This window comes from Diceros bicornis, chromosome 28, assembly GCF_020826845.1.
Source record: "Diceros bicornis minor isolate mBicDic1 chromosome 28, mDicBic1.mat.cur, whole genome shotgun sequence".
NCBI classification, from domain to species: Eukaryota; Metazoa; Chordata; class Mammalia; order Perissodactyla; family Rhinocerotidae; genus Diceros; species Diceros bicornis.
In genome coordinates, this window is record NC_080767.1 from 33,646,599 (window position 1) to 33,673,740 (window position 27,142).

At 37.5% G+C, this 27,142-nt stretch overlaps 1 protein-coding gene across 4 annotated transcripts in view; it reads left to right on the plus strand.

Annotated features, from left to right (window-relative positions):
* GAPVD1 (GTPase activating protein and VPS9 domains 1) overlaps positions 1-27,142 on the plus strand; it is a 59,930-nt gene that overhangs the window by 8,004 nt on the left and 24,784 nt on the right. For 2 of the 4 annotated variants that reach the window (XM_058524043.1, XM_058524042.1), the window contains 12 exons: positions 8,553-8,764; positions 9,500-10,343; positions 12,618-12,704; positions 13,541-13,675; positions 13,821-14,010; positions 17,214-17,374; positions 19,805-19,934; positions 21,053-21,178; positions 23,343-23,516; positions 25,088-25,228; positions 26,346-26,480; positions 26,948-27,067. In XM_058524043.1, coding sequence (XP_058380026.1) covers positions 8,580-8,764; positions 9,500-10,343; positions 12,618-12,704; positions 13,541-13,675; positions 13,821-14,010; positions 17,214-17,374; positions 19,805-19,934; positions 21,053-21,178; positions 23,343-23,516; positions 25,088-25,228; positions 26,346-26,480; positions 26,948-27,067 — 2,428 coding nt within the window. In that variant the 5' untranslated portion in view covers positions 8,553-8,579. The remainder of the gene's footprint in view (positions 1-8,552; positions 8,765-9,499; positions 10,344-12,617; positions 12,705-13,540; positions 13,676-13,820; positions 14,011-17,213; positions 17,375-19,804; positions 19,935-21,052; positions 21,179-23,342; positions 23,517-25,087; positions 25,229-26,345; positions 26,481-26,947; positions 27,068-27,142) is intronic. The other 2 variants (XM_058524040.1, XM_058524044.1) reach the window with 1 other exon arrangement.

Here is a 27,142-nt window from a genome sequence, read left to right on the forward strand (position 1 = left end):
ATTATGTACAGAATTTATCTGGTCCTGAGTGTTTAAGTAATTGCACTAGCAGATCTTTCAGCAGGGTAGATCTTTTTTTTTTTTTTTTTTATAATTTTATTTATTTATTTTTTCCCCCAAAGCCCCAATAGATAGTTGTATGTCATAGCTGCACATCCTTCTAGTTGCTGTATGTGGGGCGCGGCCTCAGCATGGCAGGAGAAGTGGTGCGCCGGTGCGCGCCCGGGATCCGAACCCGGGCCGCCAGCAGCGGAGCGCGCTCACTTAACTGCTAAGCCACGGGGCCAGCCCCAGCAGGGTAGATCTTAGTGCCAAGGTTCATTATGTTTTCCCAGTAATAAATGTTCTTTGTTAAAAAAAAAAAAACCTAAATGAGCTGGCCCCAGTGGCCTAGTGGTTAAGTTCAGTGCACTCCACTTTGGCTGCCTGGGTTCCATTCCCTGTGTGTGGACTTACACTGCTCTGTTAGCGGCCATGAGGTACTGGCGGCCCACATACTAAAAAATAGAGGAAGATTGGCATGGATGTTAGCTTAGGGTGAATCTTCCTCAGCAAAAAAAAAAAAAAAAAAAGAAAAAGAAAAAACTAAAAACAATGCAAAAATATGAAAGCTTTTCTTCTCCACATATACATGCATATATCATATGATTTTGATTTTTTCTTTTTTTCCAAAAAATTATAGTTAACACTTGTGCTTGCTAAATGCTTTACATACATTAACCCGTTAAACCCTCACCACCCTATGAGCAGACCCTATGAAGTAGGTTCTATTTTATATCCATTTGCAGCTGAAGAAACTGAGGCAAGGAGAGGTAATTAGCCAAAGATGGCGCAGCCAGTAAGTGGTGACACTGAGTTGAGCCCAGGTCATCTTGCTCCAGAGTTTGTGTTTTAACCCCTGTATTGTCTCTGGGATCTTACCATGCATATCATTCTGCAATTTGCTTTCTTTTTTTTTTTTTGGTGAGGAAGATTGTCCGTGAGCTAACATCTGTGCCGATCTTCCTCTATTTTGTATGTGGGACGCCAACACAGCATGGCTTGATGAGTGGTGTGTAGGTGCACACCCAGGATCCAAACCCCTGAACCCCAGGCTGCTGAAGCAGAGCACATAATTTAACCACTAGGGCACTGTGCCGGCCCCCACAGTTTGCTTTCTTAATGATACATGATGGACATCTTTCCGAGTCCCTCTACCTCCTCCTCCTTTTTTTTTTTTTTTATAATTTTATTTATTTATTTATTTTTTCCCCCAAAGCCCCAGTAGATAGTTGTACGTCATAGCTGCACATCCTTCTAGTTGCTGTATGTGGGACGCAGCCTCAGCATGGCCGGAGGAGCGGTGTGTCGGTGCGTGCCCAGGCCCTGAACCCGGGCCGCCAGCAGCGGAGCGTGTGCACTTAACCGCTAAGCCACGGGGCCGGCCCATCCTTTACCTCCTTCTTAGTAATTACGTAGTATTCCAGGATAGGGATGTACTATAACTTACTTAACTTAATGTCCTTCAAACTTACTCTTGTTTAATATTGCCAGTCTCATTAGTAATGATTTCAAGTAATATTTTAAAAAGTCAAAATTTTTGAACAGGAATAGTAAGAATACGTTAGTGTTTATTAAGTAATGCATATTAGCTGTCCAGGTGTTTTGGTATTCTCTCAGTTGAGTTGTGTAATAAGCTCTGAGCTTAACCCAAAAGCCATTTGTTATGCCTGAATTTCATTATTTTTGTGGTTAGTGTGTCTTCTGTAGCTCTGAGAATCAACATCTGTTAGGAGTTTGTTTACTTTTGGTAGGGTCTGGAATTTTGGTGTCATAACAAGAAGTCTATAGTAGTGTTAACTTGAATTCTGAATAATATCTGGCCTTATATTACTTACATCTTCAAAGTGATGTGCCTTTCAGTTCCCTGTACTCTTGCTGGGAATAGTTGCTACTAAGTGCTTTCTTTTCTCTACAATGTCTTACTTTTGTTTCAGATATACCAACTAAAGATAAAATGTATCACATTTTTTTCCTTATTGATATGCATTTCTTAACTGTGAGGAAATATCTTTTTTAGTATATTAATAAATCAGATATGCTCATTGGAAAGTTAGTAGATATTTTCAACTTAAATTTAGTCACTGTTCTTGAAACATTTTGGAACTAAATTAGCAGCAGCTTGGCTGATTCCTAACTGGAGCATTGCTCTTCATCATTCAGTCATTTATTTTTTTTTAATAAATTAAAACTTTTATTCAGCACCTTCTAAATGCTAGTCCCTCTGCTAAGTAATGGGAATACCAAGATGACTATGTCGCTACTTAGGGAACATGGAGTTTTGTTGAGAAAATAGCATTTTGTTGCCAATAGCATAAAATGCTGTGGTGGAGATGAGCCCAAATGAGAAAGGATTTGAGTCAAGAGAATGGCCAATAAAGGCTCCTGGGTTTGAGCTGGGCCCTGATGCCTAAGTGGGATTTAACTGGCCACGGAAAGGAGTGGGCAAAGGCTTCTCAATAGAGAGTATACAGAAATCTGGTCTGTGAAAACCACTTGAAATTGTCATTAGAATGCCATGTATCCCTATGAGAATGAATCTGTCCCTCAAGAGCAGACCTTACCAATCTTATTCATCAGTGCCTAGCACATTATAGGTGTTTAATAAATACCTGTTGAATGAAGGAAGGAAGTGTGTTAAATAAATCTTACTGTGCTTGTCTATTTTTTTGAAAGAGATGAGCTCATTATTTTTAATACCTGACAATTTTTTAAAATTTTTATTTTATTGAGGTCATAATAGTTTATAACATTGTGAAATTTCAGTTGTACATTATTATTTTTCAGTCACCATATATATGTGCCCCTTTACCCATTATGGCCACTCCCCAACCCCCTTCTCCTCTGGTAACCACTAATCTGTTCTCTCTGTCCATGTGTTTATCTTCCACATATGCGTGAAACTTGACAATTTTTAGATCATGTAATTTAACAAAACATTATAAAATGAGTAAGAAAACTATTCCTGCACTGAAGGAGATTCCCTTGCACTTATAAGGGGAAACACATGTAGACAAATCATTGTAATTCAACATGATTATTTATATTTATAAAAAATATTTGCCAGGGATCCAGCCCTGAGGGCCTAGTGGTTAGAGTTTGGTGCGCTCTGCTTCGGCAGCCCGAATTTGGTGCCCAGGCGCGGAACCACGCCACTCATCTGTCAGTAGCCGTGCTGTGGTGGTGGCTCACATGGAAGAACTAGAAGGACGCACAACTAAAATATACAACTAGGTACTGGGGCTTTGGGGAGAGAAAAAAAAGAGAAGAAGATTGGCAATAGATATTAGCTCAGAGTCAATCTTTCCCAGAAAAAAAAAAAAAAATTTGCCAGGGATACCCTTCTCTTGTATGGATTGGTTTGAAGTAGGTAATGTAAAATAAATCCTCAAATTAAAATTATTTGAATGATAAAATACAGGAGCTAAAATTGTAGTAGGTCATTAAAAAAAGGCAGTTATATCCTTTTTTGCCCTATCACATTAATATTAATATTACATATATACTATGAGGAAAAGTGCCTATATAATAAAAAAGTAACTGACAGTTTTGTCAGGATGTAGGCATCAGTACATAAAAATGTCTCCCATGCTTAGTCTTTGAGTAACATGATTTTTCCCAAATCTGCGTACTACTGGTACTATTATTTATTTAATGTCTGTTTTCATGGACACACTTTAAAAATACTTTTAAAGAAGCTTTATGTTACTACCATAATGAAAGGCTAACATCTCTTACCCTAAATAGAAGGCAACTTAAATATAAAAACAGGAAAACAGTGTTATAAAACCTAGCCAGCTACTGTTTGCAGACGGTGCTGAGTTTGAGGCCTGCTATCCTTTAATTAAAAGGAGAGATTATCAGGTGTTAGAGAAGTGTTGGAGACAAATTGGCACCTTGCTTAGATTTTCTCAGTCATGTAAACAGAAGGACTGAACTAGACTTGAAAATGGAGTAGCTTTCCCACTTAGTGATTCAGTGTTATTTAGTGTCATGAAGGAGGAAGGGGTGCACTCTGTTGATGGGGAGCAGTTCCTCCAGAGCTTCGCAGAGAGAAGAGATTTGGGGGCTGGGCCTTAAAAGGGAAATCTGAGTTCACTTGAAAATAAGGAGCATATGGGCCTCTTAGGCCTATGTAATAGCATCTGCAAATTAGAGACTTTATGATATAGTATGGCAGCAACATCTGGTTTGGGGAGGTGGCGAAATGGTGGGAGATGGGACAGGAGATGTAAAAAGAGGGATTTATGGTTGAGAGCTTGATGCCATGTAGCAGATTGTAGACATTATCCTGTGGGCAGTGGAGAGTAGCACGACAAGATTTGTGCTTTAGAAAGATTGCTTCAACAGCAGCAGGGAGAGACCTGGAAGGAGACTATGGAGATGTAGTGGGAAGGAGTGGCTGGGAGGAAGATGATAATCTTGCATATTCCTAACCTTTTCTAACGGAGGATTTATATCCTATGCTCCCAGACTTGAAGAAGGCAGGTGTTATGCTAAGAGCACAAAGTACTCTGACAACATCGGTTGCTATCTGGGCTCACCTGCCCACAGTAAATCTCAGCTGCAGGATGATCTGGAACCAGTTGGGGAACTTGGATCTATTCAGAGATTCATAGAGTGTTAATTATGGAAAGGAATAGTACCCATATGGTCTAATTCCTTTTTTTCAGTTGAAAAACAATTCTAGAAAGATTATATAAATTACTGGAGATCTAGTTCTGAGCTCATTGCATTGTAGTATTATGAAGGTTAAGTGTGTAAAGTTCTTAGAACCATACCAGGCACAATTTCAGTTTATAAAATGTTTTCTCATATGATACTCAATTGTGAGTAACACCACACCCACCCTTGTCACCAGAGTTGGAAACTTCTACCTCACCTTCCCATATTTAGGTGTCAACAAGTCTTGTATTTTCTACCTCCTAACATCTCTCAAATTTGTTGTGTTCTTTCCATTGCCACTGCAACATTTCTTGCCCGTCGACAGTTTCTTAGTCTCTCTTCATCTGGTTTCATCCCCACCTCTTCATCCTTTTCCTTACTGTCAGAGTTTACATTCTCAAATATAAATTTAATTATGTTAATCTCCTGCTTAAAACTCATTTCCCATCACCTACAGTGCAAAGTCCACGTTTCTTAACTCTGGCTTCTGTGTACCTTCTGTCTCTGTAGCCTTATCTCTCATTGTACGCTCTCCCCCTGGCTCCAGCCTCACTCTTTTTTTTTTTTTAAAAGATTTTATTTATTTATTTTCCCCCCAAAGCCCCAGTAGATAATTGTGTGTCATAGCTGCACATCCTTCTAGTTGCTGTATGTGGGACGCAGCCTCAGCATGGCCAGAGAAGCCGTGCGTCGGTGCGCGCGTGGGGTCCGAACCCGGGCCGCCAGCAGCAGAGCGCACGCACTTAACCGCTAAGCCACGGGGCCGGCCCCAGCCTCACTCTTAACACACACAAACACACATGTCCCCAAACTGTAGCAAACCATGTGTAGTTCTCTAAATATACTGTGTGTTACGCACCTCTGTGCCTTTGCTTGGTTGGCTCCATCTATCTGGAATTCTGCTCCCACCCACCATCCTTGTTATGTCTGGCAAATACTTGTCTTTTAAGACTAGGTGCAGGTATCTGACTCCTCAATTATTCCTCCTCTTTTGTCCCTACTGTACGTTGTACAGTCTTCTAGTGTAATACCCAGAACATTTTTGGGCAGCCATTTGCTTGCATGTCTGCCTCATTCTAGTAGATTGGCAAGTCCTTGAGGGCACACACTAGGTTGTATCCTTTTTTATATCCCCAGTACCTCATATGTTGCTTGTACCCTGTACAAAATAAATGTAGATATTGTGTTCACATTTTGTGGATGAAAAAAACAATATCAGAGAATATGAATTTTGTGCCCAAAGTAACAGAACTAATTAATGAAGCATACAGATCTTTGAGTTCATTTCAGTACTGTTTTCATTAACTATGATACTTCTCATTATTACAACCATTTGTTCAATGATTCTGTTCTTAGTTTATAGACTTACAGCCCCCTAGAGGATGTTGGAGTTCCCACATGGAAGTCTACAAAGTCATATACTGTATGCGTTTTCTGTAGACTGAGTTAATAAAATTATATATGTATATGTATGTTATGTAACCAATTTCTTTTGAATGTACACAGATACTGTTGGGATTAATTTAATAGCAAATCATCTTGGTGAAGTAAACATACTTATATCTTTTGAGAGGAAACCAATATGAGGGCCTTAATGATACAAGAGATTTGGCATAACAGCTTTGCATAGTTTGCTAGGGAATTGATAAGGTACAAGACAGTGTTTTTTGAAAGCAGTTAAATTCAGGTTAGGTGGTAATACCTGAAATTTTCCTAGTTATCAGTAGTTCATTAAAATAAAAGTAAGTTTAAAAATTTCTGAAATAATACCTAACTAAAAGTTGTTAAATGTATTTCTTTAAATAAGGTAGTTTTAAATATATTTCCAGCTGCTGCCATCATGTGTAATTGTTTTTTTTTTTTTGTCTTAGCACCAAAATACTTATTTCATATAAATGTTTTCATTGGCTCTCTAAACATATTGAGAGTTTTGTGATCTAGGTTGTCATCTCTTTTAGAATCTGAATTCACACAAATTGTATTTTATCAATTCCAAATAGATCCATTAAGGTCATTTATGAATCTGAGTGACTGGGACAACTTTTTTTCCCCAGCTTTTTGACATATAATGTTGCGAGGGTTAAGGCATATAATGTGATGATTTGATACATGTATATATTGCAAAATCTTTACCACAGTAAGATTAGTTAGCACATCCTTCACCCTACATAATTACCATTTTCTTGTTGATCTTGTTGTTATGGTGAGAACATTAAAGCTCTACTCTCACAGCAACTTTCAAGTGTACAATCATAAGGTTTAATTCTTTTTTTGTGTGTGAGGAAGATCAGCCCTGAGCTAACATCCAATGCTGATCCTCCTCTTTTTTTTGCTGAGGAATATTGGCCCTGAGCTAACATCCGTGCCCATCTTCCTCTGCTTTATATGGAACACTGCCACAGCATGGTGTGACCAACAGTGTGTTGGTGCACGCCCGGGATCTGAACCCATGAACCCCAGGCCACCGAAGCAGAGCACGAGCACCCAACCACTTGCACCACCAGGCTGGGCCCTGTACAATCATAAGATTTAATTCTTAAAGAGAAGTATTTTTCTAACTTAATGACGGTCTGCTGTCCGGACACAATTTTGTATTCTGTTATCTGGGCCGCAGGCACTTCTGTTGTTGATGTGAAACATGTGTGATCTGGCAGGCATTCTGGGTTCAAGAGTACAGCTTAAATAATAATGCTTTAAAGTATGTGTGCTATTTGTATCAGTTTGTTTAGCTACTAGATAAATGAGAATTGTGTGATTTCATTCACTCATTTAGCAAATATTTATTCAACTCCTGCTGTGAACCAGGCCCTCTCCTCAGCTCTGAAATTCCACTGTGAGTGAACAGAACAGACGATCTTAGCTCTGGTGGTCCTTAACTTTTAATGGGGGAGCCATACTCCAAGCATGATGAACAAGCAAGTAGGTGTCTGTAATATAATGCTAGATAGGGGCAAGTGCTTTAAAAAAGGCCAGAAGAGGGAATAGGAAGTGATGTTGTCTGTTTTAGGGAGAGTAGTCTGAGAAGGCCTTTCTGAATAGACATTTGAGCAGAGAGACCTGAATGAAGTAAAGGCATTAGCCTTGTAAAGATATCTGGAGGAATCGCCTTCCAGACAGAGGGATCAGCAAATGCAGAGACTTGGAGGAAGGGACGTGCTTGGCCTGTTCAAGCAAGAAGGCCAGTGTATCTGGAGCTGTGTGAGCAAGGGCAGAATGGTAGGAGATGAGGTTGGAGAAGTAGCCAGGTGTGGATCATGGAGGACCTTGGGATTTCATTCTAAGTGTAAAATAAGCCTTTGGACGATTTCTAGTAGGGGAATAAAGTGATCTGACTTAAGTTTAAAGGATCTGCTAGGCTGTGTAGAGAACAGACTCTAGTAGTACAAGAAAGGAAGCAGGGAGATCAGTTAGGACTTGGTGGTTATAGACCTTCAGGTGAGAGATAATGATGGAGGAGATGAGAAGTAGTCAGATTTGAGATGTATTTTGAAGATAGAGTCAACAGGATATGTTGATTGATTGCGGTGTGAAGAGAGCAGTCGAGGAAACTCCAGTGTTAATAAATAGACACTGGACTGGGAGGCTATACACAAGATTTTTACAGTGGCTATCTCTGAGCAGTGGTCTTACTAGGAGCTTTTCTTTTTGTCTTTTTGCTTATCTGTATTAACCAGTTTTTCTTGACTGAACCTGTAGTGCTTCTATAATAAAAAATATATAGATTATTGTAAAATTAGAGTTAACCATGTTACTAAACGTAGCCTAATTCTCAAAGTGTTCTATCCCTTTTGTTTTTGGAAAACAATTTAAGTGACATAAAATTTTTTAATTTGTCTCTTTATTCTTAGCCTTTGTACCCTTTTCCACATTTGAAGATGGTGAAGCTAGATATTCATACCCTGGCCCATCACCTTAAGCAGGAACGCTTATATGTAAACTCAGAGAAACAGCTCATTCAGAGGCTCAATGCAGATGTACTTAAGACAGCTGAAAAGTTGTATCGTACAGCATGGATTGCTAAGCAACAGAGAATTAATTTGGATCGGCTTATCATAACCAGGTAAAGAAAAGGTTTTGAGGTCTTAAATTTTATGAACCACTATAATTCTGTGCCAGCTGTAAATAAGTGAATCGATTTCCAGCAAAGTGTGTGGTTTGAGATAGTTTAAATCAACATCAAGATGAGTCTGTGCTTATTTTATTGATTAACTTAAGCATTAATATTTTATTCCACAGCAATTAATTTTATATCTTCGTATATATAATTTTTATTGTTATAGAGAAAAATTGTCGTATTCTACTTTTCTCCTAATATTTAATATATACATTTCTAAGTTTTACTATTGTATATCTACTTTTCAGTTTTAGAAACCTCAATTTTCACTGTATTAATACCTCATTGTTCCAAGAAGCAGTTTTTAACTCTAGGAATAGTGGTGTGATGTCTATCGTTGAGAAAAGAAGCCAGACACAGAAGAGTACATACTGTGTGATTCTGTTTATATGAAGTTCAGAAAGAGGCAAGACTAATCTTTGATGATAGAAATCAGAATAATGGTTACTTCTTGATACTTTTCGTTGAACCTGATTTAATATGAGGAATTTATCCTTCTTTGCACTTTTTGGTTTTGTCTTTCTTTACACACTCAGATGCTGGTGGTCTAAAAGATTTTAGCGTCGGAATGACCTCATTGCTGGCACTGTAATCAACTCACATTTCCGTGTTTCAGTATAATGTATGTGTTATATTATTGTTGTTAATTTTATTATTTTGCTTGTTTGCTTATTTTTTTAGTGCTGAAGCTTCTCCTGCTGAATGTTGCCAACATGCCAAGATTTTGGAAGATACGCAGTTTGTTGATGGATATAAGCAATTGGGGTTTCAGGAGACTGCTTATGGCGAATTCTTGAGTCGATTAAGGGAAAATCCTCGTCTTATTGCCTCCTCTCTGGTTGCTGGAGAGAAACTTAATCAGGAGAACACACAAAGTGTTATTTACACAGTTTTTACCTCCCTCTATGGCAACTGCATTATGCAAGAAGATGAAAGCTACCTCCTTCAGGTTTTGAGATACTTGATTGAATTTGAACTTAAAGAAAGTGACAACCCCAGGCGACTTTTGAGGAGAGGAACTTGTGCCTTCAGCATCTTATTTAAACTTTTTTCTGAAGGACTGTTTTCTGCCAAACTTTTCCTCACAGCTACTTTACATGAGCCAATCATGCAACTGCTTGTTGAAGATGAAGATCACCTGGAAACAGATCCAAACAAGCTAATTGAGAGGTTCTCCCCATCTCAACAGGAAAAACTCTTTGGAGAGAAAGGCTCAGATAGATTCAGGCAAAAGGTTCAAGAGATGGTGGATTCCAATGAGGCCAAATTGGTGGCTTTGGTGAACAAATTTATTGGTTATCTCAAACAGAACACGTATTGCTTTCCACATAGTTTGAGGTGGATTGTGTCACAGATGTACAAAACCCTCTCCTGTGTAGATAGACTGGAAATTGGGGAGGTCAGGGCGATGTGTACTGATCTCCTACTGGCTTACTTCATTTGTCCTGCAGTTGTCAATCCAGAGCAGTATGGAATAATTTCTGATGCTCCTATTAATGAGGTGGCAAGATTTAATCTGATGCAGGTATGCTTTGGTATTATTATTAATGTGGCATTCAGTTTAAAATCAGTTGATTGGGTACTGGGGGTGGGAACAGAAAATATGATGACAATATTCGTATATTCTTATCATTCCTCTTCCTCAAACTGTCCTAAATATTTGTTTCTTAAGAAATAAAGGCAGGGCCGGCCCCGTGGCTTAGCAGTTAAGTGTGCACGCTCCGCTGCTGGAGGCCCGGGTTCGGATCCCGGGCACACACCGGCGACCGCTTCTCCGGACATGCTGAGGCTGCGTCCCACATGCAGCAACTAGAACGCTGTGCAACTATGACATACAACTATCTACTGGGGCTATGGGGGAAAAAAATAAATAAATAAAAATTAAAAAAAAAAAAAAGGCAGTCGTATTGGGATTTTAAAATATTGTAGTCATAAAATATTTTGTGTTGGTTTTTAAATGGAGTTTTTAAATCAACTATACACCTGGATGTATAGTTGATTAGATTTTCTAGAACAAGTCCACCATTCCTTTTCTGTAATTTCAAAATCCAGAATTATTAAAAACTGAGAGTATCTTTTATACTTCATTTGATAGCAAAACCTAACCTGAACTCTAACATAAGGCTGTTTATAATTGTTGTTCCATTTAGTGCTAATGAATACTCATATTTTGCTGCAGAAATATTAATGTGTATGATTACAGAATGCCACCCTACATATTGGACATGTTACATATATGCACTAACCAAACTTTCTAAAATCTCCAAATTTTGAAATCTGAAACTCTTCTGGAGCTAAGAGTTTCAGAAAGAGGATTTTTGGATCTATATAAGCACTTTTTTTTTCCTAATCATCTGAACTACTGAAATCATGTTATTTCTTAAGAGAATCTTTTAATCATATCTTATCCCACAGAAGTACTGTGAAGAAGAGACTGGGTTTATTTTGAATAGCATATATCTTTGGGTGATTTATTTTTATTTTTATTTTTTTTGTGAGGAGGACTAGCCCTGAGCTAACATCTGATGCCAATCCTCCCCTTTTTTCTTGAGGAAGATGGGCCCTGAGCTAACAACCGTGGCCATCTTCCTCTACTTTATATGGGATACCGCCACAGCATGGCTTAGCAAGAGATGCGTCGGTGCGTGCCCAGGATCGGAACCTGCGAACCCCGGGCCGCTGCATCTGAGCGCCTGCACTTAACCGCTTGCACCACCGGGCCGGCCCCAGGGTGATGTTTTTTTTAAATGATACACTTTTTGTCACGATCAGTTCTATGACATTGGGTTGTTTAGCAATTAACTTTATAGAAATCCCTGAAATAAAATTTTAAATTTTTTATCATCTGTGAGAGACTAAATTTATTCTTATGATAATGTAGTTGTAGTTTTTATTTTTGTCATTCCAGTAGTGATTGAATCATATGTTCAAAAGGAGGATTGTCTCAGATATTTAGAAGGTGGTGCTATATGATGTTAGCTTTCAGCAGAGTGTCTTTAAAGAGAGTGAATTGGGGCCGGTCCGGTGGCGCAAGCGGTTAAGTGCGCGTGCTCCACTGCGACAGCCCAGGGTTTGCTGGTTCGGATCCCGGGCGCACACCGATGCACCCCTTGGCAAGCCATGCTGTGGCGGCGTCCCATATAAAGTGGAGGAAGATGGGTATGGATGTTAGCCCAGGGCCAGTCTTCCTCAGTGAAAAGAGGAGGATTGGCAGATGTTAGCTCAGGGCCAATCTTCCTCGCAAAAAAAATAAAAATAAAAAATAAAGAGAAGGAATTAACAGTTCACTTTTGGCAGTAAGGAGCTCGCTTTGTGAGTTAGCATTTATTTTCCAAACAGCTTATGCTGAATAGGAATTGTTTGCTTTTAAATCTAGAAAAAAAAATACTCTACCTTGGGTACTTAGTGAACTATACAGGGAAAAGTACTTAATATTAACTTGAAATAGTTTGAGTTAGCTTTTAGAAATTAATTTTAAAATTTCTAAACACATGAAAAGTACAATATCAGAAACAAAGCTATTGTACTTTTATTTCCTAACGTTGATAGAAGATGTATTAGAGAGAAATTAAAGCAAAATTTTCTACTTATTCTCTATAACTCTTAATCTAAATATAGTAAAATTTATAGACTGACATAGACAAGATACACGTTTTGTTTGGGACCCTATTTTGTATGCCTGGTCAGATGGTGTGAATATTATTATGAAAGAGGTTTTTAGACTGGAAGGGGAGAGCTCTCATAGAGAGGGGTCTGAGTGTCTATAGCCTGTGTCTCCGACCACTGCTTTGGGTTGCAGGTTGGCCGCCTATTACAGCAGTTAGCAATGACTGGCTCTGAAGAGGGAGATCCCCGGACAAAGAGCAGCCTTGGAAAATTTGACAAAGTAAGAATGAACACTATGTTGTATGAAATACTGTTTATAGAAAATTCTACCAAAGTATTAGCGAACTTAACTATTCTCTTTATCAAATCTTGTCCTTTGGTGATGTATAAATTAAATATTCTTTTAATTATCGTTGGTATAGCTCTAGAGGATACAGTGTTGGATCAGCAGCATTTAAAGGAAGATGTCACTAAAGATTACTAATTCTCACTTGTAGAAGTGTTGAGGAGATGCCATTGTAATAAAACCAAAGAGCTATTAAGATTATTTTATTTTAAAACATTTAGTTTAAAGAAATTGTCACTAAATCAAGTCAGCAATAATTGTATAACTTTAAGTGTATTTCGTAAGTTAATATCTATGGCATTGTTTGGTTAGTTTAATTAAATAAAACTTTAATCATGTTTGAGTGGGCTGTACATTCAATCTAGGTTAAAATTCAAAGTTTATACAGTGAAATTTCCCTTCCACCTCTGATCTCTAGCCTTCACTTCCTCCCCAAAAGGTTCTTAATGTTATCAATCTTTTGTGTATCCTTCAAGAGGTCTATATCTATACAGGCAAATGCCTGTATATGTTTTCCTAATCACTCCATCCCTCCCTTTTCACAAATGGTAGGATAGTATGCGCTGTTCTGCGTTATATTTGTTTCATTTACCAGAATAGCTTGGAGATTATCCTGTATCAGTTCATAAAGAGTTTAATTTTTATAAATGTTGGGTTTAATATAATTTTCAAGAAGAAAAACTTTTGCGTGATTGTCCACCTTAATCAGAAATTTTGTTCCCTTGTTTTAAAGCGGAAGTATTTCACTTGATCTTCTTCTGTTTCAACAGAGCTGTGTCGCTGCTTTCCTTGATGTTGTGATTGGGGGCCGGGCCGTGGAGACTCCGCCAATGTCCTCCGTTAATCTTCTGGAAGGGTTGAGCAGAACTGTGGTTTATATAACCTACAGTCAGCTTATTACTCTGGTAATGGCTTTATTCTTTAATAGGATTTTCTCAGAAGTCATTTATCTAAGCACAGGCAGAGTCGTAGATGAGTACATTGTGTGAGAAATATATATTGTGTTTGAAAAATTGATTTCACTAGTGAATGTCCTTTTACTTTTGCCAGGTGAATTTTATGAAGAGTGTGATGTCTGGAGATCAACTGAGAGAAGACAGAATGGCTCTTGACAATTTATTGGCAAACCTACCCCAGGCAAGGCCAGGAAAAAGCAGCAGTTTGGAAATGACTCCCTACAATACTCCTCAGCTGTCTCCAGCAACCACTCCAGCAAATAAAAAGAATCGACTGCCTATAGGTAAAGAGGCTTTCTCATATTAGGGCTTTCCCTTAAATTTAATATTCCTTTGTTAGCCTTTGTTATTGCTCAGTGTTTTGGAATATAGTTTTAAATAATTTGGAAAAGTGTTTCTCTTCATGTTTACTGATAGTAATTCAGTTTTTAAAAAAAATCACACCAGATTAGTTCAGGTTTATCAGTAGGCCTTAGCTTTATCTAGACATACTTTTCGTAATTAATTGAAATCATGCCAGCTACAATATACTTTGTTTATATTGTAGTGTCTTTTCTTGGAAAATTTTAGAAGTGTCATTTGTTATAAGTAGTCATTATTTGAATTATGTAGGCCTGTCCTTTCTACAAAGTTCTAAATAATTTAATAAAATATTATTTTAGAAGTTTCTATCAGTGAAGTTGAAAATACAGTTACTATTTTTCCCTTATGTTATTATTAATACTCAGTCTTTTATCAACTAAGCTATCTTTGTTATTTTATAGAAGTTCCATTTTATTTTGTTTATTCATTTAAGAATTAGGTTTAATTAAGCTTTATTCACTTAGCAAACCTCTATTATCTATATATATGTATACAAAAAAATTAATTGAGTATATACCGTGTACCAGATACTAGGTAAGCACTTCATAAGTGTTGTTTCATTTAATCTATGCAAAATAGTAGGTGTAATCACTGTCCTGCCAGTGGGGCGCTGTGTTAGATGCTGGAGATACAAAGACCATTAGGACATGCCCTTACTCTCAATTAGTTGCTGATTGTCTAGTTGGGGAGAACAAGAAGAGACTAGTACCCTTCAGCCCACTAAGTGTCTGGTGGAGATAAGCTTAGAGGGTTATGGAGACACCTAACTTAGCCCCGGGTAGTGATGGTATCAGGAGAAGATCCTGGAGCAGGTGAAGCCTGCACTCTCTTGAAGGATGAGTGAGAGTTAGACAAAGTAAACAAGACAGGGAAAGAAAATTTAGGCCAAGGGCGCAGAGCATTTTAGGGCCAGTTTTTTTTCTTTCTTTCTTTCTTTTTTTTTTTGCTGAGGAAGATTCGCCCTGAGCTAACATCTGTTGCCAACCTTCTTCTTTTTCCTTGAGGAAGATTCACCCTTAACTAACATCTCTGCCAGTCTTCTCCTATTTTGTACGTGGGTCGCCGCCGCAGCATGGCTGCTGACGAGTGCTGTAGGTCCATGCCTGGAAACCAAACCCAGGCCACCAACGCTGAGCATGCTGAACCTAACACTAGGCCGTGGGGCCAGTAGGGCCAATTTTTTAATGATAATAAGGAGCTCCATAATAATTGATGAACATGAATAGGTATTATATTTTACAAATTGGAAGAATGAGATTTCATTTTTAAATTTCCATGAGCTGATTTGCTAAGAACTGTCAGTTTCTTAAAATTAATCTGCTTTACATTTAACATAATATGCAATAATATGATCAACAGGAATGTGGCATCATATTCTTCGGGCCTTTGTTTTTCATTATCCCAAAATGTCAATCTTCAGAATTAAAAATAGAAAAAAAATGAAGTTTGACACTCAGTGATTTTTTAATATTATAGGCTATCTGCACTTTGTTAACATGAAGAAAGAAATGATTTTTGATAAATCAGAGATTTTTTCTCCATTATTCACTCCTGTACTTTAGTTCTTTCATTTCTTGTCATCCAGAAGTGTCATTAAAATATGAGTATAATGTAAAGTAAATTTCAAGTGTTTCCCAGTATTATTTTGTATGTGACCTGGTCGTGAATTTGTTTCATATTTTTAAAAATATGTCCATTATTCAGAGGGTTGATTTTCTTTCTGTTTAATGCTTTCGCAACCCAGGACAACAGTTAGCAGCCATCACTGCCTGGGATTCCTCAGCCACCAATTTTACTGCTCATATTACTCTAGTAACCCCATTTGGTGGGTAATAGGCTGTTCTTCCTCTTCTTACATAACTTTTATTTAAGAAATAGTCTATAAAAGTGTGCTCCATGTGCATGTTGCTTTTGCTTTATGTAAATTGCTACATAATTTTGATTACTTGCATTTTTATAAATTATAAAGTTTGTTACTTAAGATTCATGTAGTTATTCATAAAGTTGAATTCAAGTTGATAGTTCAGTAGAAAATACTGACGGTCAGCAAATAAAGGTGTGAGCGAATCTGTTTAAGACTTGGAAATTGATGTGCGCTCTGAATTTTGAAAGTAAGAGTGATTAATGAGCAGATCTACAGAATTGTGGAGAGAAGATGATTGTTTATATTTCTGTCTTCAGGTAGGTTAGCTTTCACTCAGAGTGAAGCTGGAAGACTTTTGTTACTATGGAGTGTTTTTGTTTTATGTCTATACTTTTGATTATTTTGCACTGAAAGAGAATTTCTATTTAGTATTCTGGTTGTATTGAATCTTATTGCCCTCTGGAAGACAGTTGAAACTTGTCACAGAAGACTAGAACTCATTGAGAAATTGTCACAAACTATCTAAATCTTTCAGTGTCCAAAAGTTCTTGTAAGATCTATAGGATGAATTATTTTAGAAAAAAGTATCACTTGTTTACTTATAGGTAGGGAGAAAACACTCCAAAATAATTAGATCCTTTATTCGTTTAGAATGTTTCCATTAAGCAGGAAGGAAATCTCTCCTGCATCTTTGGAAAGAGGTTAATACATTTCAGGAAAAACAATGTATTTTCAAAAACTGATTCTGATTTTATCATCAGTTGCCTAATTAGGGTATATTACTTTATATGGGTATCAGATTTCTATATGAAATTTTCTAATGCTTATAAGTTATTAGTATGGGAGACCTGTGGCAGTTAAATCACCTTACAGAAATGATTCAGCTATTCAACTATTCAACAGAAATAGTTGAAGACATCTTGGAAAGATAAGAAATAAGGTAATGCTTTCCTTGTCCCCCCAAGTCTTAAATTGATTGGGATGTGTGTGCTGTTCTGCAGGTGTGATCATCTGTGTGTCACTCCCTGTCAGGTGGACATGCATCATTGTTTCTGATGATCAGTTTTGAGAGAGAATGTGTATTAGTCATCAGCAGAGTAACTGGGAGGATAGAGGTTTTTCTTTTCTTACTCATACTCTCCCCACTCTTTTTTTGTGCATGTGCAAGTGTTCTACATTAATATAAAAATATATTTATTGTGCCATTTTCTTCATTTTATCTTTTTATCTAAATTATCTTATTTGAAATTTTTTTATTAGCAACTCGGAGCAGAAGCCGCACCAATGTGCTAATGGACTTACATATGGACCATGAAGGATCATCTCAAGAAACCATTCAGGAGGTACAGCCAGAAGAGGTGTTGGTCATTTCCTTAGGGACGGGTCCCCAGCTTACTCCAGGGATGATGTCAGAAAATGAGGTACGAATGTATTGTTACATTTAACCTATAGCCATCAATGTTAAGAAATTTAGATTTTTTTTCTTCCACTTAATGGTTACTTGCTTCTATAAATCAGTATGCATTTAATGAATATTTTTCATTATCTTCAGTGGGCCTACCATAACACACCATCAAATGCTAAACTCACTGTGAACGGTTCTGGAGGCTCTTCACATTAATATATCTATGGCACTGTAGTTGGTGACCAAGTCCACACCAAAAGGAATTTTCCCAATAGTAGTAGAAGAGATAGGAAGCCAGGAAATTGCAGTATGGAAATGAAAAAGATTTTTCTAGTGATCTGTAGCAAATGCTTTATGTTTCCTTTACTTTCTAATGATATACTAGTGGTATTCCTGCTTTAAAGAGCCAAACATTGTTTAGAAATATTTTTTATTCTTTGGCCAGTTAGGAAGAGATGGAAGAGAAAACTAAGAAGGTAAAATATTTTGAAGAAATGGGGATGGGGGTATGGGAATCACCTTTAAGATATTTGTAAACAGAAAGGCTTGGGACAGAGGCAAAAGGAAAGAAGAAATCTTGACTCTTAAGATAGGAGCCTCTTCTCATAGATTGTGACCTCCTGAAAAAGAAGCAGCATCTTAACATTCAGCAGTTCTGCAAGAAAGCCTATTCCTGGCCTGGGAAGAAGGGACCAGTTATAGTGGGTGATAAAGTGATGATGGTGTGTAAAGCTGTGTTTGGGACTGTGGCGTGACTCGTAAGAAAGAGGACTGTCAAACTCTAAAACATTGTCCCTCCACAAAGACATAAAAATGAATATACTGGCAAAAACGGTCAGAATCAACTTTTTAGGAACTCTGGAATGTAATAAAAAACTTAAAACACCAGAGAAATGCTTATCCCTCTTACCTTCTGCCAATCTCCAGCTGAATGGCAGCCTTGAAGACAGCAGCCTGCATCTCTGTGCAGGGAAATATCTTCCTTGTGGTATGATCCTTTTGTTTTCTGTTAACTCATTCCGCTCTCTAGGCCTTTAGATGGATTTTTCCTGAAGGTTCGTTGCACATCACTCACTATGATGAGTTTGAAAGGTCCAAGTTATCTTAAAAATACAAAATGTAAAATTTTTATGTCTGCATTTAATTTCAAGCAAATAGGAAAAGAAATTCTACTTTTAAGTGAACTTTTGAAAGCATCACATGAGTAAATATGTAGAGCCATTAAAACTTTAATTTACTCATTTAATTTACTCAAATACAGGGTCAAAGCAGTACCTAAAGGAGTTTGTTTTTTCTTTTTTCTTTCTAAGTGAGGATACTGTTTTCCCTTGATATTCCAGCAACAGCTTAGGAACTCAGCAGCTGTGAGTTCAAGTTCCACGTGTGCTTAAAACATGCTGTGTGACTTCCAGCAAAGCACTCTATTCTTTGTGAAGTTGGAGATAAACATACAAAGCTGATTTATGAGTCTTGTGGGGTATGAGAAGTAAATATGTTATCTGGAAATTGTCTAACAAATAGAAAACATTGTAAAAAGGCCATCAGCTCCAAGCTAGATATGGCTGTGAAGTCACACTTCTGCTTATGGTATAGACTTTTGTGGTTGTGTATATGGTGATTAAGTGGAGGTTCAAACTAAACAGGTTAAATTATGTTACCTGCAAGATAATTTGTTTATGTGTTTTCTTCCTGTTGAATTTGTTTATTAATTTCTGAAAAAATGTACTGCAAGTTTAATATGTCATTTTACCTTGCCAAATGCTTTATGTACATCTATTTAATCCTCAGTGACTCCATGGCGTACATGCTGTTACTATCACCATTTTATAGATGAAGAAACTGAGGCTTAGGGAGCTTAAATAACTTATCCAAGGTTACAGAGTTGGCGGATGGCAGAACCAGAAGGACTGACCTATTGACTCCAAAGCCTTCTGATTCCTACAGTCCTAACCACACTGCTCATCTGATGTCTGATTGTCTGTTCAATCTTGGACACTGGTAGGGTGAGGGAAAGGCATAGGTTGAGTTCTTTTAACTGATATACTTTCTTTCTTTTTTTTTTTTTATAATTTTATTTGTTTATTTTTTTCCGCCAAAGCCCCAGTAGATAGTTGTATGCCATAGCTGCACATCCTTCCAGTCGCTGTACGTGGGACGCGGCCTCAGCATGGCCGTAGAAGCGGCGTGCCGGTACGCACCCGGGATCCGAACCCAGGTCACCAGCAGCGGAGCGTGCGCACTTAACCACCAAGCCACGGGGCTGGCCCCTAACTGATATACTTTCATTCCAGGGGTACTTAAAAGCTTGATGAGAACCTTGTAAATGGGTTTTTAGTTAAAAATGATAATTTAAGATTAAGAAGAATTTAAATATGCATTTGCTGTGGTTTGTTTTCTTATCAGTAATTTTTCAGTCGTGATAAACCAATGGCATTTTATTTTTCAGGTCCTAAACATGCAACTTTCAGATGGAGGACAAGGAGATGTCCCTGTCGATGAAAACAAACTCCACGGTAAACCTGATAAAACCTTGCGCTTTTCCCTCTGCAGTGATAATCTGGAAGGAATATCTGAAGGTGAAGGGTTACTTCATTCAAGGAGTTGTGTGATTCAAGTAATATTTTGTTTTGTGTTCTTTAAAGGAGCCTTATAAATTATAATTATACCATCTGTGCCACTCACTGAGGAGAGTAATGAAGTTTTCCTCTAACGATCTTGAACAGTTGGCTGTAAAGATTGTCTCTTGAATAAAATTGAGATTGCAAGAGACCTTTGGTCATATAAAATGGAGAAGATATAAGTCTTCGTTGAGATTTGAGTAATACCAAGTTTTGTTTCTCTAGTATTAATATATACCAAAGCTTATAGAGCTCCTTTAGAGGGATATAATGCATGTCTAAAATGGAATAAAATGGACTCACTAGTATTTCCAGATGTTGTATATACTTCTAATGTTCTGTATTTCTTTATTCACACACTCACACCTTTATGAAGCAGAGAGATACAGTGGAAGTAGGAATAAAAAAGAAAATTAAAAGCCAAGACTGTGAAGGGAGAATATGTCATTCCGTGTACTAGGACAACTTTTTAATGGAAAAAGTGCAAATTTACTAACGTTTTAAAATAAACATAAAGTGTAGTAACTTTTCCTTTTTTCTAACTTCAAAACATAAGTAATGTATGTTCATTCTAGACAATACAGGAAAGAAATCCAATCATCTGTAATCTTACCATTTTATAATAACTGTTAACATTTTGTTTTATTTGTAGCAAAATTAGGTTTATACTGTTTTGTAACCTTTTTTTGTTTAACAACATAACAATAACATTTCCCTTTGTAATTTAACATTCTGAAATAACATGGTTTTTAAGGGGTGTTATCTTTAACTTCAAATGGGCATATTGTAATTTATTTAAACATTCTTCTATGATTAAAAGATGTAGATTGCATCCACTTTTCAGACATCTTTAGAACCCCTGCAACAAGCAACCTTAGATGAATTTTTGATTAGTTCCTTAGGATAAATTCCTAGACTCAGAATTGCTGGCTTAAAGGGCATGTATATTTTTAAGGTATAAATGTAGTATTAAAAGTACTTTAATTAGTCTTTAGTCTTTTATCAAGGTGTGAAAAATTGCATGGTGCCTCATGACTGTTTTAAAAAGCTCACTCACAGTATCAACACTTCTCTAGGTCCTTCAAATCGCTCCAATTCAGTATCCTCTCTAGACCTGGAAGGAGAGTCTGTGTCAGAACTTGGAGCAGGACCTTCTGGGAGTAATGGCGTTGAAGCTCTACAGCTCTTAGAACATGAACAAGGTAAAGTGAGGTTGAACACAGTTGCTAAAGTAGTAAAGAATTTACCTGGTTGCAAGATGAACAGTGTGTTTCCATGTAAGCTGGCTGTACTCAGTAAGAGAATAAATTTTAGTTGATTATATAATGACCATTAAGCTTGCATTTATTCATAGTTCCTTTAGTTCTTAAAAATGTGTGTAGTTGGTAAGTGAATTGTTTAGGCTTAAATTACATAGAATAATTTAAATGAATTGCTTAAATTCTGTAATATTTGGTATTTTAATTCTGTAATATTAAAATTTTAAGGGATACAAAGATAAATACTCAGGGCTCAAGTCACTTAGAATAGGAAGAGAATGGTACACAAATGATTAAAAGTATCATAAAAGTGCTTTGGCAGTTCTGAGTGAGAGATACATAGGTTGAAAGTGTAGGGAAAAGCTTATCAGAAGAAAATACTAGCCTTAAAGCCTGGCTGTCATTGCATTGGCAGAAACTGGAGATAGGTCATTCTTGATGGAGGAATAGTATAAGCAAGTCAGAGAGGTGGGAAGCCATAGCACTTATTCAGGAGCAAGTGGGGGAATAGTGTGAGGCAAGGATAGAAAAGTGGATCGGTCCCTGTTGTGCTTTAGGAAGATTAATTTGAAAAAGTTCTTTGGATTTGTTTATTTAAAGATCACTGGTGGCCCTCAAGGGAGTGTTGAGGGTAGATACCCTCAACTGGGTTTGAGGCAATGATTCTTAGACTTTAGCATGCATGAAAATTATCTGGGGAGGTTTTTTTTTTAAAAAAAAAGCCATTTTCCATGTCTCATTTCTAGAAATCCTGGTTCAGTCCATTTTTAGAAAGGAAAAGAGTATTGCTAGTTGGGGTATGTGTGGCTTGAATAAAAGTAATACTGTATTTTACTGGATCAGTTTGTCATTGTATCAATTAGGATTAAATTTTCTGCAAATAACAGAAACCTAAGGTAATATTAGCTTAAGACAGAAGTTGAAAGAATATCACTTCTTTAACAAGCCTTCTAGGTGATTCTGATGTAGGTGGTTGGCAGTCTACACTTCGTGAACACTTGGTTGAGAAGTGAATTTTGGTTATAAACCAATATTACCGCAATAAAAAAATAAAATAATAAAAAAGTGAATTGAGGTAAATTGCAGACTGTTTCTCATTGGTCGAGGGAAGAGGAAACTCTAGAATTGGGAGGATGTATCCAAGTTAAGTGAAAAAAAATTTCATTTAGTATGGGTTTATCAGTTAAATTATTGCCACAATAATGCTACATAACAAATCACCCCAAAACTTAGTGACTTAAAACAATAAACATTTATTTTTGCTCTCAAGTCTATGGGTCACTGGGTGCTTCTTCTGATTTGCACTGGGCTCATTCATGTGTCTGTGGTCACCAGTGGTTGAGTAAGGAGCGCTGCTAATCTTAGTTGGGGGTCAGTTGGTCAGGCGGCAGTTGGCTGGTCTAGGATGACCTTCCCTTTTTTTGCATGTGGTCCCTCATCCTCTAGTAGGCTGACTTAAACTTGTTCTCATGGGAGAAGCAAGGGTTGAGAGAGCAGAAGTTAATGAGGTCGGGGCTGGCCCTGTGGCTTAGCGGTTAAGCGCTCGCACTCTGCTGCTGGCTGCCCAGGTTCGGATCCCGGGCGTGCACCGACGCACCACTTCTCCGGCCATGCTGAGGCCGTGTCCCACATACAGCAACTAGAAGGACGTGCAGCTATGACATACAACTATCTACTGGGGCTTTGGGGGAAAGAAATTAAAAAAAAAAAAAAAGAAGTTAATGAGGTCGCTTGAGGCCTAGCCTTCCAGCTGGCACACTTTCCCCTTATCATTTTGGCCGAAGCCAGTAACAAGGCCTGTGCAAGTTTAAAGAGAGGGGAATATAATCCCAATTCTTGATCAAAGTCACACTGCAGAGGATGTAAACACAGGGTGACAGTTGATTGCATCCATGGCCCTAGGTAATCTACTAGAAGGGGGAGTACATATGCTGAGCTCAGTTCTGAGAGGGAAGGAATAAATTGTGAGGGAATAATTCAGTGTTTTGGCACTATGTGCTCAGTGTTTTGGTACTGTGCTTCAAGTTCAAGACACAGTTCTTTAAAGTTGGTTAAAAAATAAAAGTAGTACTACCATTTTTTAAGTGCTTTATTTTGTCTTTGATAGCTACAACACAAGATAATCTTGACGATAAGCTAAGGAAGTTTGAAATTCGTGACATGATGGGACTGACAGATGATAGGGATATATCAGAAACAGTGAGTGAGACCTGGAGTACAGATGTCTTAGGAAGTGACTTTGACCCCAACATTGATGAAGATCGCTTGCAAGAAATTGCAGGTAAATGCTATTTAATGTCTCTGGAAGATGGCTGTTTAGTTATTCATATCTACTCACCCTTCATGGGAGGAAACTGCAGTGGTCTGACAAGCATGGTGTGTATGTTAGCATCGACTAGGAAACTGAGATAACTGTGTGTAACAAGGCATTTGCGTATTTTTTTTCTCTACCTAAATATAGATAGCATTTTCCCTGTCTACATTTAACTCCTCCCCTTGCCCGCAAGAAAAAGAAAAATGAATCTGTTGAATTTCATTCTCGCCAGTCTTGTTTGCAGGGCATAGTATATATAGATATGTTCTTAGTCTGTAATTAGGATATTCTTCGTTTGAGACTAAACAGCTTAAGATGAAAGTTCTTACAGATTATAGCCATAAAATCTTTATGAATAATATCAACACTGAGATTCTCTAAAAATTGAATTTACTTCTGGAGGATTAATTCAGTTCCAAAGAGGAACCAGTCTTTTTTTTCTTTTTTTTTTTATGTCAAGTTTATTGAGGTACAGTTTATATATGTTAAAATCCATCCTTTTTGGGATACTGTTCTATGAGCTCTCAAAGAGTCATATGGTCTTATAACCACCATCTTCATTTTCTTTTTAAATCATGAAACATTCAAACCAATACGAGAGAGAACAGTATAATGAGCTCCGTGTACCCATCCTTCAGCTTCAGCAATTATACGTACGCACAGAGCCAGTTTTATTTCATCTCTTCTCCCAGCTCCACCCTTTTATCTCCACCCCCCCGTGATGTTTAGGCAAGTTCCAGACATTATTTTATTTGTAATTATTTCATGACGTATCTTTTAAAGGTAACTTTTACCAGTAACCTTTTTCCAAAAGATTTTCCATGCGCTGAAGTAGAATTGTTCCTTTATTGGGTTTGATCAGAAGTAGTGGAGCATTCTGAACTTTAGTATTTTTAACACAGGTATACAATAATGTTTAATCTGCTCTATTTGTATTTTTAAGTAGTGTAAATAGATTTCTTAATTGGTTTTTTATTACTTTGTTCCAGATGCCAAAGTAGTATTTTTCCTGGTAGTAAGCTGTATTTGAGCAGTAAGCTGTATTTGCAGTTGAATGAGTGCTACAGAGGAAATGTGTATTTTCCTGCAAATATATTTTATTGCTCTGAATATGTGGCTAACGTGCCAGAAGAAAACATATTTGGCCAGTATAACTTTCTGTGGTTAAGTGTCTCTGAGTGTTTTTAATCCCTGTAGGAGTATAGATTTTAGAAAGATATTAGAGACACACGTAAAATTTGCTGAAAAACCAAGGTGAAAGCTAATTGAAATGACTTGACCTAGTGATGTGTGTTTTCTCTATGGCAAATCCGAGGTGAATGGGAAGAAACTGGTGAAAGGGAGCTTGTGCCATTATGATCAAAGTGGGAAATTTGTATTTTTAGTGGTGTTATTGATTAAAATTACTCTTCCCTTGGCTTCTTTCTTGTGGGTAGCGTAGAAAGGTTTTGTCAGCTTAGTGTCTGGCCTTTCTCCTTCATCACTGCTCCTTTCCATCAGGATCTTTGTTAACCCTGTGCTTCTCGCTGGTTATACAGGTGCAGCAGCAGAAAACATGTTAGGCAGTTTACTGTGCCTGCCAGGGTCAGGGTCAGTGCTTCTCGACCCCTGCACTGGTTCTACCATCTCAGAGACAACAAGCGAAGCTTGGAGTGTAGAGGTATTGCCAAGTGACTCAGGTTAGTATGCTGTCATTGTTTGCTTTTTGATTTGCACAGAAATTTTAAATGTAAGGTGTCCAAATTTCTCTATGATGTACGTTTTGTCAAATATCCATTTGACAAGTGCAAAGCAATCACATTGCTAGGAATTTCAAATGGAAAATGAGTTTTGGGCATTTTCTGTCCATCAAGAAAAAAATGCAGTGTTGGATGGTGTGGGCCAAGATGGCAGGTGCTTTCTGACTCTGTGTTCTGTTATTTTGGAAGCAGTTGTTAGTAACTCATCAGGGTTCTGTGTGGGATATTCAGTATCTCCTGAGATGGATATCTCCCACTAACTCATCGCAAAATAGGAATAGCAATGCAGCTTGAACCCTGAATAGTTGGGTGCCTGGTAAAGCATGTTTAGATTTATCCCAGGGGAGAACTTGACCCTTTAAAAGGTACCTGATGTATTTTTGAAATGCATTGGGATTGAGACTCTGGAGTCCTGAGAATTATTTTGTGCAGGATTATTATAAATGTACATAAAGTGTTTTGTACTTTCTCTTTTATTATGTATTGCATTTCTACTTTTTTTTCTGATTTCATAATCAGATAAATCTTTGCGTTCAACTAAATGTCAACTACCAGAATGCAAAGATAAGTAACTATATGTCTGAATTACATTTTATCTGATCTACTTGGCTCAAGAATAATTAAGTGATCCCAATATGTGTTTTACAATGTTAAAGCATTCAGACATGCTAACCTTTACATAAGGAGACAGTAAGATTAGCTCACTATCTATTGAGCACCCATAGGAGTTAGTTTTTAGAAAGTGATTGATTTAATGCTAAGCTATTCTGTATTCTCTTATTAAGTGTACTTCTTAACCAATAGCATACGCTATGAGATTAGTGATCTGGAAGCAGAGTTTTCATCTTTACAACAAACTGGCCTGTATTGGGATGAAAATCACATCCTTGAGTTTTTTGACACTTGATCTAACTAACTTTGCTAACTTGCTCAGACTTAGGAATCTATTTACATGGATTTCCTTCATGCCTTGGGAGCTTTCTTCATCTGGGTCACAAAAGCTGAAACTGGCGTGCTAACAGAATCACTAATGTGACACCTCGCATCTTCTATTTAGAGGCCCCAGATCTAAAGCAGGAGGAGCGTCTACAGGAACTGGAGAGCTGTTCTGGCCTGGGTAGCACATCTGATGATACGGATGTCAGGGAGGTCAGTTCCCGCCCCAGCACACCAGGCCTCAGTGTTGTGTCGGGTATGTCTGTCTTGTTTTAAGGAATAAGGATTTCAAGGTGTGTTCCCACCTCCCCATTTATAAAGGTGATGGCAAAGAGATATGTTTTATTTAAGAGCTGAGTAATTTCCAGGAAACAGAATTATTTCTATGAGACCTTAAATCTATGAGAACTTAATGTGTGGCTTTATAGAGCCTGTTGAAGTAATTGGCAGACAGTCTGTGTGTGCTCCCTCTATGACTCTACCTGTTCTTGGTAGCCTCTGCTGCTATATTTATTTATCACATGATAATTCTGATTATGTTGTACAAATCAAGGTAAATATATTTAAGCTATAGTACAATAAAGGATATAATACAAAACAACTAACATATAAAGAACTGGGACACGAGAAATTTGAGAATATCTACATTGCTCCATATACTTCATACACTGTCTGTGTGCTTATTTTGTTCTTCGCTGTTTAGTTTTTACTTTTTTTTTTAAGGCATAAGTGCAACCTCTGAGGATATTCCCAATAAGATTGAAGACCTGAGATCTGAGTGCAGCTCTGATTTTGGAGGTAAAGATTCTGTCACTAGTCCAGACATGGATGAAGTAACTCACGGTAAGAAGGGGAAATGAGAATGACTTTTAAAAACAATCACATTCGTAGGAGAAACTGGCAGTCTTACACATTGCT